This window comes from Puntigrus tetrazona, chromosome 9 (genome assembly GCF_018831695.1).
Source record: "Puntigrus tetrazona isolate hp1 chromosome 9, ASM1883169v1, whole genome shotgun sequence".
Lineage (NCBI taxonomy): Eukaryota > Metazoa > Chordata > Actinopteri > Cypriniformes > Cyprinidae > Puntigrus > Puntigrus tetrazona.
Window position 1 is genome coordinate 10,843,031 of NC_056707.1, and position 18,938 is coordinate 10,861,968.

Sequence of the window (18,938 nt, forward strand, 5' to 3'; positions counted from 1 at the left end):
TTTGTTCAGGGTGCTCAGCTGATGCACTAACAGTCTGGTTTGTCCTGAGAAGTTTATTTGTAATAGACGTAACTGCTATGTCGTTTATGCTGTACAGAATATCCAGCAGTTCACACAAAAAAAAAGGTTGGCTGAATTTCTGTAGAAAAAAACATTTTTTCAAGTATTAAACATTATTATTATAATTTTTTAAAACTCAAGAACCTCCGTCTCTCCAAGTCCAGCGTGGATCTGATGTCTCTTTGAGATGTGACGTCCCTTTCCTGTCTGAATCCTCCACATTACACTGGGAGAAAGATGGAGAACAAACATCCAACACCACACTGATGTACAACAACTCTGCCTTCATCATCTTACACACCGTTGATGAACACAGTAAAGGGAAATATTACTGTATTCTGACCAAAGAAGGAAGTGTAGAAACTGTTAAGAGACACACACTTACTGTCGCTTCAAGTAAGTATATTCTCTTATGGTGATTTTGTGTTGTCAAAAATATTACAAAATATTAATAATCTATAATATTTTTGCATTAAGAAAATAGCTGAGTTCTTGTTTTTCTTCTTAATATTTTCCCAAATATCCTATTAAATAAAATGATTTAACTAAGATACATTTACTGAAATGAACCAGGTTACCTTTTGTCTTTCCAGATTCACACAATGAAAAATCAAAAGCTTTTTTCATTTACAGACAAAGCTCCAGTAACAGTGAAGTATTACTGATCTGTAAATCTATCAGGCAATATGAGAACTTGAAGTGGACCTGGGCACCGAGGCCTGATTCACAGATTGATCTGATAGCTTTTAAACAAGGAAAACAAGTTCAGTTAAAAGGACCAATTAAACCGGGGAGACGTTCTTCAAGCGAATACGACAGTCAAGCTTTGATCTTTCACGTCTCACCTGTGAAGTTCAATTACAGTGGGACATACAGGTGTATTACAGAAACAACCACCTACACAACAATCATACTACACACCATCAGAGGTTTGTGAAAAGTCAAAGAATGAATCAATACGTACTGTAATAAATAGATTGTTTTTTTAGATACATTTTATTATCAGACACCTAAAGAGTGATTGCTCTGTGAATGTGTCTTTTTTTGTGGTTGATTTCAGTGTCAGTGGAGCCCTCTGATGGTGTGTTGATGAATCAGTCAGTGGTTTTTACCTGTCAGCTTTCTGAAGTAACTGGTTCAGTGACGCTGGTCTGGCTCAGGATGGAGGGAAACAGAGGAGTGCTGGTCAAACAGCAAATGATGACTGAAAAAAACAAAAAGTTACAACTCACAGTGAATGTCTCCAGCTATGAAACAGACCTGATGAACTGGCAGTGTGCAGTTTTTACAGAGAATACACTCAGAGCTCTGGCCCCTGTGACCAACTACAGTCTTACCTCAACAGCTACAAATGAACCAGACATATCAACAGAAACCTCAACTGGAACAAACAAAGCTAGTTTTTGTGAACCATTAATATAAAGTATTTGAATGAGATTAATACACACAAAACAATACAATCTGAATGTTCTATAGGCTACACTAATAATTTGTCACTGTGTAATCATGACTGGTGTAATTAAGTGAATATAATTTCAACGTGATTCTGCAGAAACATGTTTCTTTACAGAGACATTCCCAGCACATACTCCAGCACATAAATGCTTTGGACCGGCCTAAGTGTTTAACAAGTTTTGGTCCGTCTCCATTCAAGTAGATAAGAGCTGTATTTAGAAATAGTCACTTAATGGACGCCAAATCTGTGCAAATAAAACTTTCTAATTTGACCTACTTCCTGTGTGAGTCTGCTTCCGTTACAAGTTTGTTTACAGGTTTATTTCAATATTTACAGGTGTTGAACTGCACTACTACAGTCATTTATTCACTTGTACAGAACAGGTTCAAGAAACCATTTAAAATAAGCTCTTCTGTTACCACTTAACGGCTTCCTGCTGAGAAAATATATAAATAATTACACAATAAATCAATTAATATAATTCTCCCTCTATACATTCACTTTTCCTTAATCCCTCCTTAAAATAGCTTGTAGAGTTTTAAAAGATGTCTGAAGGTGATGATGAACAGGTCAGTTTTTTTGAAATATATCGCTGAATTTTCCCCGTTGTGAGTGGAGAACAAATTTTGGACAAACTGTTTATTATGTATATATGTATATAACTGTATATTATGTATACTGCATATTACTTAACTACTATGTACTTACACCAAAAAATAAGTACAACATGCTTATTGCGTTCATATTGTATTCCAAAACACATTTGTATTTCTTTTTTATACATATATTATTAGATGTAATTTAAAACATCTCCTGAAAATGTTATTATTAACAGCAAGCTACTCTTGTATTATTTTGGTATATTAAGAAATAATTAAGACTTATAATTCTGGTTATATGCTCCAGTGAGATTGTATGGGTGTTCTGTCTGTATGCAATGACTTTTTGGGTTTCATTTGCAGGAGGAAACATAAATGCAACACTATCTCGGAGTAATCACTATGGTTTTATAACACAGCACAGTAAACATGGCACAGTATTTCCGGGTCGGTAAACCATGAGATATTCATCAAAAGAAATGTAAAAGTTGTTTATGTAACTATTTTTAAATATTAAATATTGTAAGGCACATTTAAAATGGCCTTATGAAGGCAAGGACTTAAATGAATGTATTAAAAACAAGAAGAAGAAGAAGAAATAATAATATAATAAATTTAAAAAATTTTTAAGAATTGTAGATAAAAACAAGACAGCAGTAATATTAAGTAATATTAAGTAATATTTGTTGTTTAATAAATTAGAATAACTATAATTACTTACAAAAACAATACATTAAATGAAATTCATATTTTTTTCATGGGCAACGACGAGAAATGTTAATGTTTTTGGTATTTGGTGTTTGCATGTGCCTACAAAAAGAAATAATTTCACAAAATAGACCTTCTCAATAAAGTAGGGTTTGAGTTTAGATCACACTTTAGATCACAGGTTTGTGTGACTGTTAGAAACCTCAAGACAGCTCAGTTTAGAAAACCATTTCCTGCTCTGGAAATTAGCTAAATATACAGACCAGACAAGTCTATAAGGAATATTTGTTTAGAAACATGCCTGATTTAACTAAAACAAGATCAACTTTTTAACCAGTGTACAACAGAAGGTTTCAAAATACTGTTTTCACTATAAATACATTTTTTTGTGTGTCTAATTATGCTTCTAAATGTAATGTAGCATGAAAACGCTGAAAAATGTATCAGTTCTATCTAGTGCAGTATCTCTCTGAATGGATATCTTGATTAAAAATCATAAGTTGATTGTTTTCAGTGACAGGCAGATTTGTGATTGTTGCAACGCCCAGAAAAAGCGGCTGGTAAGTCCTTCTAGAAACTCTTCAGAGAGCATCACTTCATCTCAGGCGCTGAAAAGAAGAACCATGCCGCTCACGCCTATTCAAATCTTTATTCTGATGTGTGGATATTTTTACAGATTTCACACTATCGGTGAGTCTCGCTTTAATTATCATGTCAAAAGGGAGACTATTCCGTCAAGATATTGTTTGATTCTTCCCTCTTTTGGTATTTCATTTTACTCTACACAGCATACGCATATGCAGAAACAGAATAATTTAATAATGATCAAGGCATTTGCGAATTCTAATTAAGTGTCTGTTTAAAGATACATATAACCATTTTATTCAAAACAAATGCTAACAAACTTAAATATGTCAGTCTCAGTGATTAACTATCACTATGTGAAAATACAAAACGATGATTTCTTTGAAAGCATGCAGCCTCTCTTTGTTGAAATGTTTTAGAAAATGCTGATTATTTTGTTCAGGGTGCTCAGCTGATGCACTAACAGTCTGGTTTGTCCTGAGAAGTTTATTTGTAATAGACGTAACTGCTATGTCGTTTATGCTGTACAGAATATCCAGCAGTTCACACAAAAAAAAAGGTTGGCTGAATTCCTGTAGAAATTTTTTTTTCAAGTATTAAACATTATTATTATAATTTTTTAAAACTCAAGAACCTCCGTCTCTCCAAGTCCAGCGTGGATCTGATGTCTCTTTGAGATGTGACGTCCCTTTCCTGTCTGAATCCTCCACATTACACTGGGAGAAAGATGGAGAACAAACATCCAACACCACACTGATGTACAACAACTCTGCCTTCATCATCTTACACACCGTTGATGAACACAGTAAAGGGAATTATTACTGTATTCTGACCAAAGAAGGAAGTGTAGAAACTGTTAAGAGACACACACTTACTGTCGCTTCAAGTAAGTATATTGTCTTGTGGTGATTTTGTGTTGTAAAAAATATTACAAAATATTAATAATCTATAATATTTTTGCATTAGGAAAATAGCTGAGTTCTTGTTTTTCTTCTTAATATTTTCCCAAATATCCTATTAAATTAAAATGTTTTAACTAAGAAATATTCACTGAAATGAACCAGGTTATCTTTTGTCTTTCCAGATTCACACACTGAAAAATCAAAAGCTTTTCTCATTTACAGACAAAGCTCCAGTAACAGTGAAGTATTACTGATCTGTAAATCTAGAAAGGTATATGAGAACTTGAAGTGGACCTGGGCACCGAGGCCTGATTCACAGATTGATCTGATAGCTTTTAAACACAGAAAACAAGTTCAGTTAAAAGGACCAATTAAACCGGGGAGACGTTCTTCAAAGGAATACGACAGTCAAGCTTTGATCTTTCACGTCTCACCTGTGAAGTTCAATTACAGTGGGACATACAGGTGTATTACAGAAACAACCACCTACACAACAATCATACTACACACCATCAGAGGTTTGTGAAAAGTCAAAGAATGAATCAATACGTACTGTAATAAATAGATTGTTTTTTTAGATACATTTTATTATCAGACACCTAAAGAGTGATTGCTCTGTGAATGTGTCTTTTTTTGTGGTTGATTTCAGTGTCAGTGGAGCCCTCTGATGGTGTGTTGATGAATCAGTCAGTGGTTTTTACCTGTCAGCTTTCTGAAGTAACTGGTTCAGTGACGCTGGTCTGGCTCAGGATGGAGGGAAACAGAGGAGTGCTGGTCAAACAGCAAATGATGACTAAAAAAAACAAAAATTTACAACTCACAGTAAATGTCTCCAGCTATGAAACAGACCTGATGAACTGGCAGTGTGCAGTTTTTACAGAGAATACACTCAGAGCTCTGGCCCCTGTGACCAACTACAGTCTTACCTCAACAACTACAAATGAACCAGACATATCAACAGAAACCTCAACTGGAACAAACAAAGGTAATATCTTTGAACCATTAATATGCAGTATTTTCATCTTAATAAAAATTGCATGCACATGATTTACAAAAGGTACAGAAAATCAAAAAATGAAGTTTACTATCACTTCTAATTTACTAATGAAGCTTCTATTGTCTTTCAGCAATCAACAAACATGCAAAGACAGCAGCATCTACTGTTTTGGCTCTGTTTATTGTGACTCTGCTTGGAACTCTGTTGTATTACTGCTACAAGAAACGAGTGTCAAGTACAAAAAATACCATCTGTCATTCATTTTTGTCCTTTAATAATATTTTCACAGGGAATGCTTTTTATTCATCCTTACATACTTATTCTTGCTATATTTGCATCATTTCAGTGTACTCTGACCCTCAGGAGTCTGAACCAGTCTACATTAACATCAGCCAAATGAGGATCGAAAGAGGTATTCAAATCAGCTAAATACATTTAGTTTCATATATCCTTTACACACAAGCAATTTTCATTTTATTGAAATGATTGTGGTCAGAGAGCTCAACTACCCTCCACAAAAACTTACCATCATACTGGTGACTTTTGTGCTCACAAGCTTTGCAAAAAATGTGAACGTCTAGATTTCTTCTTCCTCTTCTTCCAGCACAGTGTAGCAACAGAGAAAGTCCTGAAATATACCGCAATATAAGACGGAACAGATATGGTAAGACCTTTTTTATACGGGAATTCTGAAAAATCATTTCATCCGAACATCCTCTCTTGACAACCTTTTCTTTTTGCAGGAAAAACAAACATAAATAAAAGAGATGAGGTGAGTACAGATGCTTTTTAAAAAAAAAAAAAAAAAAAAAAATTATATATTTTTAAATATTATACATTACAGTCCAAACACATTATATAATTTTTTTTTTTTTGGTGTTAATTTATTGTGCTGCCAAATGTGATTTGCCCCAAAATAGCATATTTACTGCCTTTAATTTGTGTTGTCTTTCCACAGACTACAGTTACCTCAGACAGTGTAACATACGCAACCATTTCTTTCAACAAACCCAGTTTCCAGACTTAGACATAACTCCCCAACAGCATTATGAAAACCTGAAGATAAGAGAATGTTGTCATTTGGTTATATGTCGTGTTTTATTTAAGCTTCGTGAACCTCAAACTATTGTCTCATGGAGAACGCGTAACATTTTTTTTATTAAACAGCAGATGGCGCTGTCTGATTACATAGGCTTTCACCTGAGCAGGTTTAGGAGTGTGATCAAATACTGCCTTCAGTAAACCACCACGAATATTAATCTGATAAAAAGTGGATAATTGCGTCCCTCAGCTAACGTTGTTTTAGTGACTTGTACAAACTAACGTGAATATTATTATGACTTTCGTTGCGATATTTTAGCTGCTTTCATGTAAGTGCAAGTATGCTGGTGAAACGGCCATTTGATGGCACTGTTTGAAAACATACTTGAAATATAATAATAATAAAAAAGTGTAAGTACAAAAAAAAAAAAGGGTAATGCAGTTACACATCCTCTTCTCTCTCGCTCTCTCTGTCTGTCACTTTCATCCTCCTGGAATCCACCCAGAACATGCAGCTTCAATGTACTTCAATCTAAAACACAAAAGTGTGGAAAAAAAGTAGTTTGAATAGGATGTCTTTATGGACAAGGGATAATGCTCCTCACTAACTCAAGGTTGCTCTGCTTTGTATAAATGCGTGTCTTTATTTAAACGTGGGGGGATTTTAAAACGCTTGTCAAGGTCTGCTAAGTAGAACCATTGAGTGATGAATTAGAGTATGACAGAATCCAAATGCACATAAATGATGTTCTGTGGGGAGGGGAAAGGCAGATGTTGACAGAATGGCTGCGTTTAGGGAAAAAAAAATAACCAAGGTTAACACATGCTTTCACTCACATCTTTGTCTCCAAAATGTAGGCTTTAGATAATCCTATTTTAATAAGGTCCTGACCACATCATGCAGTAAAGACTTATTACGACGAGCACCACAAGTATGGTCAAGATGGGTAGACTCTTATCCAAAGTCTTACTTTCTACTACTGACAATCGCAGCACCTTTTCTAGTTAAGCAAAGCTTTTCTGCTCAGCTTAATCTCCTTGACTTTGAATTAGTATGTTCAATTTCATAAAATCGCTTTACTCTGTCTATCACTCCAGACAATTTAGCTGTTTCTGCCACCACACGCGCAGAAAGTATTATTTGCATTAATAATACTTAATGCAAACATGCAAGTAAGATATGCTTTGACTTTGATTCGGCATCCACTACTTTAAGCCATGGTAAACTACACACAGTCACCTATCCTAGCAAAAACACTCTGTAATGCTCAGCAACATGCAGAAATTCAGCATCTTTCTCTGTGGTCCAACCCATCTTCAAATGCCCTACAATTTTTATTCAAGTTCACATTTTCCATTCGAAACTGATAAATATGGTTATAGATGAAGGAGAACATGCAAATGTCAGAATGTAGATTTTGAGGATGAAAGCAAAAACAATAGCCATAATGTATCATTCAATACACTTATGTTTGTGTACGTCTTAATATAAAGCAATGAAATACGATATAAAATATTATATAATGTCATGGCTGACAAAATTCTACAGTATTTATGGTGCTTTGAGCAAAAACTTCAAATGGTAATCCGTTATAGGAATAATTCATTCAAAAATACAAATAACGGCATATTTTACTCACCCGGAGCCATCCTAGGTGTATATGACTTTTTTCTTTCAGATGAACACAGTCACAGTATATTTATCCTGGCTCTTCAAAGCTTGGTAATGCTCATGGATAGTGACCATTAATTTGAAGCTCCGTAAATCCGATATATCCACAAGTACTGTGACAAAAAACTAACATATACACCTTCAGGGGTTTATCACACGTCCTTTGAAGCAGATCAATTGGGTTTTGTAGCAAAAATATTTCTAGTTTTCAAATTATAACCTAAATACCTGACTTCCGGCAAACGGCCGAGTGTGCGTCCCGAGGGAGGCGCATAAGAGTATATCTTGGCTGACTTCTGCCTCCACCAGTGTTACAACTGAAAGTGGCTAAAACTGGTGGCTAAATGTCACTAGATGACATCATAATGGCAAATTCACTGATCTATATACAGATGAATAGTTCAGTGGGCAAGATGAGAAAACAGATTTGTTGATCATTTGTCCAAGAGCTTGCTATATTTGTCTCTAAACTTTTGAAAAAAGTCTCAAAAGGGTTGGGGAAGTCGTTAAATCTAGTGACAAAGTAGCTAAATTGGCAACATTGGCCTTGACCCATGATGTTTGACATAAGCTGTGTCATATGTCGAGTCAGAGGTCAGCCAAGACGCTCTTTACGTATGTAGGTAATAATTAAAAACAAAAACCTATCTATCTGCTTCAGAGGACATGTGATAACCCCTAGAAGGCGTATAGATTAATTATACGATGCAGTACTTGTGGACATATCTGATTTACAGAGCTTCAAAATAACGGTCACTATCCACAAGCATTACCAAGCTTTAAAGAGCCAGGATAAATAAAAAAACTCTATGTTCGTCTTAAAGAAGAAAGTCATATACCCCTAGCATGGCTTTGGGGTGAGTAACATATGCCGTATTTGACATTTTTGGGTGAACTATTCCTTTAAAAATAGTATTCTTTATAGCCAACCCTGCAACTTCAAAAAAGTGTGGATGCTGGTGTAACTTATGGACCAGTATAGCCATGCTATTCACCACCTTTCTTTCACATACTGGGAGAACACCAACATACCAGTAGGCTATCCAAAAAAAACAAAATATATAACCTATGCTTTGCATAACAATGTGTGCTTGTCAAGAATTTAGTGACAGAATATGAAAACGTGATATTCAGAAATTCAAAACTAGATTCTCAAGAGTCGAAGAGGGATTTAGCAGTGCTTTACCGTTTGCATATGGCTGATAAGGTACGCCTTGGGATGTCTATAGCACCAGATGTCTGTTGTCTGGGTTTTTTCACGTGCAGATACATTCCTGGGGCATGAATCTTGAGTATGTTGGAGGAAATGTGTCCTTGTGAATCTATTATTCTTTTGTAATGGAACAAGAGCCCTGTCGCTAAACGGCTGTTGTTGCAGAGAATGAGCCTTTATTGTTGAAGCTTCGCTAATATGCTAATTAACGAGTGCAAAGAGAGTGTAAAACCAGTTTGAATAGAGAGAACCGAACCTGATCTACGAGTTTAATCAGATGCGTTGCAGCATTTTATTAGTGTAAATAATGTCATGCTGCATTTCAGCTGCTTTTTACGGCCACATAATATTCGCACGCCGGCTATATAAGTACACATATAAAATGGTGAGTTTCAGGAGGAAAAAACACGGTGTTTGTGCAGTCAGTGAAGTGTAGCTCGCTGGCAGACAGTGAGAGAGTGAATGAGAGCACAGGGGATGCTGGGATACCGGGACTCGAGGCTGATGCGTTATGATGGACATGTCGCTGACTCTGTCTGCCCCCACTGAAAGGGGGCTTCCAGGAACAGCACAGTCCCTTTGGAAAAGAGAGAGAGAGATGCTCCTGATAGTACATTCAGCTTCACTTGACATTCCTGTAAGACGTAGAGGTGGGTTGCATTCAAAATGACATACTTCCTTACTATATAGTAGGAAAAATAGTATGTGAAAAGGATACACAATTGTAGGTCACATGACAACAACAACCTGGAAGTTGCATGCATCCAAATTAAATTCATACCACACACATGCATATTATATAGAACATACTTTTTATCAGTTGTGAAATAATTACAGAAACAAAAAAGCACCTATTCAAAGAGTGTGCCATTTTGGATGCGGCCCTAGTGAAATAATTTCTGGGTTTCCTCCATCAAAATCTTAATGTTAAACAAGGGATGGTAGTTTCACAGCAGCACTAAAGGGCATGTTTGCTCTAATGTCTAGTGTTACTGAACATGGAAAGGTCAAAGAGGCTATTGTGACATTTCATTAGCAGTTCTGTTATTAGAATTCAGGATTTTAGGAACTAAGGTGGATCCTAGTGCTTTATAGAAGAAAAATGCTGCATTATGCTGTATATGTACATTTAGAACAGTTGCTTCTTAATGAATAACCAGTTTCAATTGGCCTTCTTAAAGTGTCACTAGGCTCTAGGGTTTTAAAGGGTTATATTTAGGTTTTGGGAGCTCCCAACATCAGGGTGACATGCATGTAAAGTCAAAAAACACTTTCATTTTCTTATAATATGCATTTATTTTTTACCTTATTTGTTCAACGACTCGCAAAACGTTTAGTGATTGGTCGGTTTCATTTAAAGCAGTGTTCGTGAGCTTTAAATGCTCTAAAAGTAGTACCTGGTGGCTATGAATGAATCTGCATTTTAGTTTTCATCTGCATGTGTAACAAGTGGGGGGGCAATATGCTAATGTTTCACCTTGACGTCATCACGACAATAACACAGTGCACTTTCAGATTTAAAACGTTACACAATGTTTTCATTCATTCAGAGATGTGTCATACACTGCATGAAAGGTCATTTCAAAAAAAAAAAAAACTATAACGGGGCACTTTAAGACTTCACTTTGACCCAAACATCACCTTGACATAATGAGAAACACACGGTAACTTGAGGTACACAAGGTCACTGAAAACGTGAACACATATTTTAAAGATTCAGATATCATCATGGCCATATTTAGAGACTAATGCTTGATATCCAACAGATTCAATAGCAGCAGTGTTAGTGAGACGCAGACAGACTAGCTCTCCTTGAGTAGCGGTTAAGCTAGGACACAGCGGGGTCGATGGCGTGCAGACTCCAGCACTGTAACACAAGTGTGAATAGCCTAGTGAGCCTGTTGTGTAACGGGGGCTCTGAACTACAGTCTCAAACACGACAGGGCACACACACACACACACACACACACACACACATACACACACACACACACACACATGTATTAGCCCTGCTACTCCCATTCCTGCTGTGAGCCAGGAAGTGCATCGGCACACTCACTTTGAGTTCATTACAGAGGAAGAAGCTGAAGTACTCTTACTGTATATGCTAATCACTTAGGGTTGGCTCAGAATTTACCGTATTCGTTTTTTGTGCTTTATATTTACTTTGCAGTATTATGCAGTGTGCCTTTATGCATGGAATACAAAAATGCGCTTGTGAAAATCTGCAGTACACAACAAAGTATGCACAGAATACTGTATCCCACATTTAAATGCGTGCAACTTTCTTTTCAAGACTCACGAATGAAACAGAAGTGAGTTCAGACACAAATTTGAATATCTTAGATGTTATTATTTTCTATTCAAAATGGGATTAAAGATAAATGAATGCCGCTCCTTTCACTAAATTGAAAATGCAGTAAGAGGTCATTGTGAAAACAGCAGTTTTGAACTGCATATTTTTGCATGAAGGAATGCATACTGTGCTGCATTTTATTTGTATTCTTAAAAAACGTGTTATCATATTATTATTAGTATTATTCTGTAGTATGTTAATTTTCCATAGCAGGCATAGCCTTATTCAAAGTAAGGTTTATGTAATTTATTGTTACGCTATTGACACTGGATGTTTAAAATTGATATCTGATAAACCATAATAGAGCCATTTTAACTAATTACAGCCAAAATGAAAGGCGTGTGAGATCATGATTATATGAGCATCACCTAGTCCACTGTTAATATTGCTTCTATTACGAGCTCTCTCGCGGTGACAAAGGTTCATTCACTGCACAGATAAAGCACTGGACAGAAAATCCTGTGCTAATTTTAGACTCACTTCTCATCTTCCACATTTGCACTTTAATTTTAATTTAATGAGTTCACTTCCCTCCGTATCCAGGCCTTTATGAAAAATATTTGCATATGGTCATCAATTATTTCAAATGTGCCTTGGTTCCCATCTTTGAGGGTGATTTTGCACATGTTACATAAAATACAGATCTGACTTCAACATTCATACCCATTTCCTCTTAGAATGTAATTCACAGCTACTAGCTTTACTCTGTTTAGGGTTTTTTTACGGTTCAATGACTGCAAAATATTTGCCTGCTGGACACAGCTGTAGTTAAGCAAAGGCCGGTGTTAAGATTCAAAAGCGAAAGCGTGCTCCTCATGGCTGCTGTCTCTCCAGTGTCCTGCCGCTGTGGCTGTTATAATGATCGACTGTCAAACTGATGACGCAGCTTACCGGCATCTCAAGAGGTGGAAATGAATATTTAATGCCCTCTGCTATGTGGCCGCATTGTGGAATGGAACTGTTTGCTGTTAAGTGTTACGGGCCTATTATGTGTCATTAGGTGCAGGACTCTCTCTCCTCATTGTGTTCTCGTCTCCCCGGAGAATTTCATTCTTTTCTTCCACCCATCAATCTGAGCATCCTATATGTCCCTTCAACATCTCTGAATGTCCCATTCGTCTGGCAGATCTGCAATTGATTGTTCTTTTTTCTGTTCCTTCCCTCTCCGCACACCATATTCTTCCTTACGCTTGCTTGTTGATAAATGTTCAACATTTCACTTCTTTTTCTGCCTTCTTTCTCTCCCTTTATCTGTCCTCTCATCCTTAGTTTCTCTTCTCTCGTCAATGATTTCTTTTTGCCTTGTTTTCTCTGTCTGGACATCTCCTCCTCCTCCTCTCTCTCTCTTTCTTTCTCTCTCTCTATAATGGATTTTTCTCTGTCGGTAGGGCCTCTGTTACTCCTGAAGAGACTGCAGAAGACATGCTCTGTGGAAATGACTGGAAATTGATTTTCAGTGCAGGCTTGAGCACAGCCAGCTATTAAACGGGAACAGGATCCCTCATTAACATGAAACCTGAGGAAGTTAATGTGGAGCGAACTCTGCACGAGCAGGCAAAGGCAAGTTGCTCTGCTTGGTGTGATTGCAGAATATTGTGTTTGTGGCACTGAGAGTGAGTTTAGCGCGTCTGCTCGTGTTGAGCGGTTTGCGTCTGAATTAAGTTTTTATGTAAGAATGTACCTTCCATGCAGTTAATCCTATGGTCTGTGGGGAGCACACGGCATTTCAACAGTTTAAAAATAACATACTTAACACATATGTATCAGATTAACCGTAATGCTTTTTCTAATTGTATGAGAAATTATTAAAAATATTTAAACTTACAAAGATAGTTCACACCATCATGTTGTCTCAAACCCTTCTCCTTTCTTTTCTTCCGAATAACTACAGAAGATATTTTGAAAATGGCTGTTAACTTGTTTTCTTTACCATTGACTTCCATTGTTAGGAAGAAAAACATCTAAAAATATATTCTGTTATGTTCCACAGTTTTAGGATGACATGAAAATAAATAAAAGATGACAGAATTTTAATCTCTGGGTGAACTATCCCTTTAATATTCATTGCATTCTCAATGGAAAACTGATTAACAGAAACAGAAACATTTAACATTTCTAAGAAGTCTATATTTTGGTAGAAAATAGGTTTATAGGTTTTTAACCAGTTTTTACAGTTAAGTTAATGTGTATATTAATGCAATTTTACACAACTTTTTATTTTATAGTTACATAACAAGAGATTTATTCTGCTAATAATTAAATTCAAATAATTATTCAATTTAATTTTGTGGAAATATCTCAGATACACATTAAATTTAGCATAATAAAACATTTTTTGTCAGTGCAAAAACAATTTGTAAATATTTTTTATATAATATAAGTCAAATGATTTAATTAATATTTTAGAAGTGTGTCTCTCACAAGGGGACAATGGGTCATATGAGTTTAAAACCCATGAATCAAAATATTTATTATATTATATTATATTATATTATATTATATTATATTATATTATATGCCTAGGTTTTGATTAGTTCAACAAAATATGCAGCATTTAAAAAAAGAAAATAAATGTCACTATTATTGTCACACACTGCAGAGCACTGATGAACAGTGTTAGGTCAAGTCAACCTTAACAGCACGTATGGATCAAAATAAACTAGGCTGAATTGGCAAGGCAACTGTGAAAATGTCCACTAACATAAAGCGAGGGGGAGCATGTGGGAGAGAAAGCATGAGTGTGCTTCCTTGTTTTTTGTGCGTTTATCAAATAACTAACCCTCCCTGTAATTTGATTTGGCCAAAGAAAAGCATCTGCATCGAGAAAGGCAGATAGAGAGAGTGGTCAAGCGAGAGATATGGAGACACTACACAGAAGCATTTATAATTGGCACTGTTCCCCCATCTGATAACACGCAGCCTGAATCAACAATAACAAACATAATGGCTTTCTGCACGGCGTTATTCTCGCCATCGTCTGAATTACATGCGATCGGCCCCTTCCCCTTCTTTTGCTCTTCCTCATGTACCTAATTTGTGTTTTTTTCTTTAATTTCGTGCCTAGCGGCTGAGTCATGATTAGACTGTGGCGAGGCTATTGTTAGCCGCAGGAGGGGCGCATGTACCACGCTGCTGTCTCCATGCCAACACACACTCCACGGCTACAACAAGCAGCCAGGAGATCACTGTAGATGCTTTCTGATGATGAACCTCAGGGGCCCCCAACCCCCTTGCTGAGCCACATTAATGGACAAATTTCATCAAATGCCTCGTGTGTTTATGTTTTCCCTCACAGTGGCCCGGCATAAATCTGCAATGCTGATGTCTCGGCTCAGAGAGGGGAGCTCTGGGCGCGCGGCGTCTCTTAAATACAACCCTGCTTAAGTATTCATTGCCGTGATATATGCATATTGGAACGCAGTTTGCCAATTAGACCTGCGACTGTTCTTAGGGGGGTAATAAAACCTGCAGCTCGTGCGCCTGTAGCTGGTGGCGTCCTGCAGCGCTCGGTTCGGCTGATTGAAGATCAGGTGGCGCTGGGGGGTGTTGGGTTGAGGTTGTCAAGCTTTTATTTTGCCATCCGTCACTCGGCCACCAATCAATAGCCCTCTTTAGACCCCTCAGCTCACTGGTTGCGCTTTTTGGGTTTTGAATCCCAAACCGAACCCAAAGTGGTTCCTAGAGTTGGGTTTGAGAGCCGGTACGGAGGTGGTTTCAACAAAGCATCCATGTGATAAATATGTAATGGATTGGCTAAAGAGGAGCGATGCATCATGGGATGTGAAGTAATGTGCAATTGATGCGATTAGAATAGATCATCCGCGCGCTGGCACGTGGGGGGAGGAAGACGCACGGCCCCCACCGTCCGACAGATGAGGGGTCCCGCAGCCATCCTTCTCGGTAAATGAGAAGATATTATTGCTGTAGATTGATATCAGAGGGGGAGGCAGAGATGAGACAGAACAGCCTTATTCATTAAGCTCTCACAACAGACTTCATCTGTTTAGTGTGGCAGTTGATGCAAATTGTGTCACAGTCAAGTAGCAAAATGGTATGTTTGTGTAACAGGAGCAGACAGGTTCACATCAGTAATTTAATATACGGTCCATGTGCACGTGAAAGCCACAGAGACATACCTCATCATTTATGTCCTGTTAGAAGATTACAAAGTGGCTGAATGTCGGTGAATAGAAAATTATGCACAGACTTAATGACCAAAATCTAGAGAACACAGCCCTAGCGGAATATCTTAAAGCGACGCTGCACTCAAATTTGATTCAAATATACTGTTTATGTTATTATTATTTATTATTATGAAAAACAGTCCTTTTAGTGCTTTTGTGCTGTTTCGTCAGTGTAGCTTGACAGACATGGTCACTATCAACAGTACTTATTTGGAAAATAGCTGACTATTTTTAAGAGAATACAAAAGGACAAAAGAACATATCAAAATAACTGAAACTTGAAAACAAAGGCTGGAAATATACAAAATATATTGTCCCAAATCTTTTAATTACATAATTTTCTTTATAATATAACCATATATTATAACTAACTATAATGTAACTATAATAATGTAAAAGTATAATTAAAATAACACTAAACTAATCGCATAAGGCCTGTGTAATGTGCTTTTATAAACCTATGGAATCTGCTCAGTGGGTACAGAATGCTTAACATTGTGTTATGTTGCTCTAAACCATGGTACATTTTTAAAAAGCTACAGTATTTTCATATCAATAGAAGCCGCTTATTGCTGTAAAATACATTATATATAATCAATAGCAGCTCACTGCTGCATTGCGTTCATATCAACAGCAAACCATACTGCGCACAAGCAGAACCCCAGACCCCTCTTTTCAAAACAACTTGAGTGTGGTTCATTGGTGCAAGACATTTAATTTTGTATTTTTTTTTTCACAGAACTGGCCAGGAATATTTCCTCCTGTCCTCACAGCTAGGCTATTATCATGTGGCCCTGTAGTCGCCCTCATGCAAAACTGAATGATGTCCTTCGCTGTTGCGTACAATGTCAACAGGATGTAAGAACCCACCCACTGCAATGCCAGCAAACCAATTCTAAAAAGGTTAATTAAATCAGAGTGCTTAATTCATTGTAATTAACTGGCTGGTTGGAATGACCGGAAAGTACTCGTCATGTTTCATCAGAGGAGAAAAATGAGGGAACGGTGAAAAAGAGGAAAACCTAAAGTGGGCACAAAGTGGCCAAATCATTCGGTGGCGAGCAGCATGGCAGACTGTTGGCACGTCAGAGTTATGAAAAGAATGAAAGACGGCATGTGAGAGCGTTTGCGAATGTGTGTGGGTGAGGGTGGGGGGAGGTGGGTGCATCAGGGATAAATTGGCGCTTTTGAATGGGTATGGTGTATTTTAGCATTATAGCGTTTCCTTTGTGCATACAAACATAATTACCTCCCTACAAAGCAGGGTAGCAAACAGGGAGTTTGTCTTCTTTCAAAACAGCCACATTAAAAGGCAAAGCACATCGGCAGAAGTAAGCTCGCAACAGCAGCCCCCACAAAATGAACCCTGCCAGGGATCTCTCTCTCTCTCTCTCTCTCTCTCTCTCTCCCTATGTTTTTCTCCCCATCTATTTTACCCCAGCACCCCTATTCCTCCCTCTCTCGCTCCTTTTTTCACGCTCTGCAGATTATCATAAGTCGCTGCAGTGGAGTTCTGGTGTGAACACACCACTTGACCTCCGAAGCCTTTCATCCTCTCTTGTAGTCCAAACAAACCATGCCCTTCTCTCATTCCCCGACATGCCGAGGCCTCCGATGTTCTCCGCCCATAAAAGGAAACAAAATCAGCAGCCGAGGACCAAGGAGGATTCAAACAAATCCGATTCAGCATACTTCAAGCTGTCATTTTTCCACCCCGACTATGTAAGCTAGCAGACGTGACCGCTCGCGATGCGGGTTGTGTGGAAATATCAGGCATCAAAAAACTGTCCTCATGGTGTACTGATACTTAAATGTGCAGCGATACAATAAAATGTTTAAAATTCACTATAAGAGCGTTCAGAAGATTGGGTTTTATCAATTCTTTAATTCAGTAAGGGCGTATTAAATTAAGTTGTAAAAAAGTCCATAGGGAGTCTAGAAAGAAACTAATGAATTCTAAAATATATTTTTTTAACAATATTACTGTTTTTACTGTATTTATTTCATATAAATGCAGCAATAGAGAGTGAGATTTTTTAAAAGTCATTCCAAACTTAACGTTCGGTTACCTGGATGAAAAGGTACAGAATACAGAACTTCAGGAATCTGCACTATTACAAGAAAGAAAAAAAGCTGACATGTCAGATGTATTAAATAAGTTTAAATATTTAGAATTTGATATAATTCATTAATTGATCTACTAGTCATAGAGATGTTTACCTAAACTGTTTTGTTTGGGAGGCTTTAGTTTAATTAGCACTGCAGCTCATCAAGTATGAAACGTAAGAAAAACGAATGAGAATCTTTCTCTGTATGTTGGCTTTATATACACAAATTTTCTCCTTCATTCAGTACAGTCTCATCTAAATCAATTTGCCAAACCCAGCATTTTAAATATACTGACATTAAATTATTGAATATATTGACAACCCTACTTTAATTTAATCCATCGCCCAAGGCTGTTTATTTGTTGCCAGTTTCGGTTTGATGTCAGTATCAGAGGCTGGTACATTCATTCTAGATAGCAAATGAAGATACAATAGAGATTTTGGTGTAAAGCTTTTCAAATTGTACTATCCCATGTGTCTTTTCTACTAGGTTTCACACAAACTGTGTTCAAACTTGCCAAGATACGGAAGTCTGTGATCAAAATTTAATATAAATACTTTTTTTGAATTTTTCCTACAAATTCCTTTAAGATCAAATCATCCAAGCTAAAAATTGCGGTATTAGGGCACTATTTTCCTTTTTAAGATGTCAGTAGATATTTTAAATCATTGCTTTAGGGTATAAAATGGTCCAGCTGTTCAGATGTTGGTTCATTGAAATGTACAGTACAACCATATACATCAGGCTATAATACATATTTCAGTAGAAGGGATTTAGATTTAAACCAAAGAGGGGAGATTTCAAGTCTCTTGATTGCTCAATCGCAACAAAATGTGCGCTGCTGTCCTTCAAGATGACCTTGTTAACATATCAAAGGGAGATGGTCTCGACCTCGTTAGACACACGGATTCAATTAACGTCTTGCTTTTTCAAATGGACATCAGAGAAGAACTTAAGGTCTTCAACACGACCCGAGTCAATGTCTCACAGAGGTCCTACAAAAATAAGCAAGCGAAGGTTTTTTCATGATGAAGGACCTTGTTGGGAAGCATCTAG

General features: G+C 37.0%; 1 protein-coding gene and 1 long non-coding RNA gene across 4 annotated transcripts in view; one reads left to right on the plus strand and one right to left on the minus strand.

The window, feature by feature from the left end:
- The window catches only part of LOC122352013, a 7,362-nt gene extending 591 nt beyond the window's left edge, over nt 1-6,771 (plus strand). Inside the window, exons 1-9 of one of the 3 annotated variants that reach the window (XM_043249482.1) lie at nt 3,261-3,513; nt 4,040-4,294; nt 4,493-4,828; nt 4,960-5,295; nt 5,438-5,542; nt 5,654-5,719; nt 5,912-5,971; nt 6,051-6,079; nt 6,266-6,770. In XM_043249482.1, coding sequence (XP_043105417.1) covers nt 3,297-3,513; nt 4,040-4,294; nt 4,493-4,828; nt 4,960-5,295; nt 5,438-5,542; nt 5,654-5,719; nt 5,912-5,971; nt 6,051-6,079; nt 6,266-6,334 — 1,473 coding nt within the window. In that variant the 5' untranslated portion in view covers nt 3,261-3,296 and the 3' untranslated portion in view covers nt 6,335-6,770. Of the gene's footprint in view, nt 457-3,256; nt 3,514-4,039; nt 4,295-4,492; nt 4,829-4,959; nt 5,296-5,437; nt 5,720-5,911; nt 5,972-6,050; nt 6,080-6,265 lie in introns of those variants that run through there. The other 2 variants (XM_043249480.1, XM_043249483.1) reach the window with 2 other exon arrangements.
- A 21-nt stretch (nt 6,772-6,792) lies between these two features.
- Nucleotides 6,793-18,938, minus strand: part of LOC122352018 — a 58,772-nt gene continuing 46,626 nt past the window's right edge. Inside the window, exon 3 of the long non-coding RNA XR_006251830.1 lies at nt 6,793-6,880. This is a non-coding gene — a long non-coding RNA (uncharacterized LOC122352018). The remainder of the gene's footprint in view (nt 6,881-18,938) is intronic.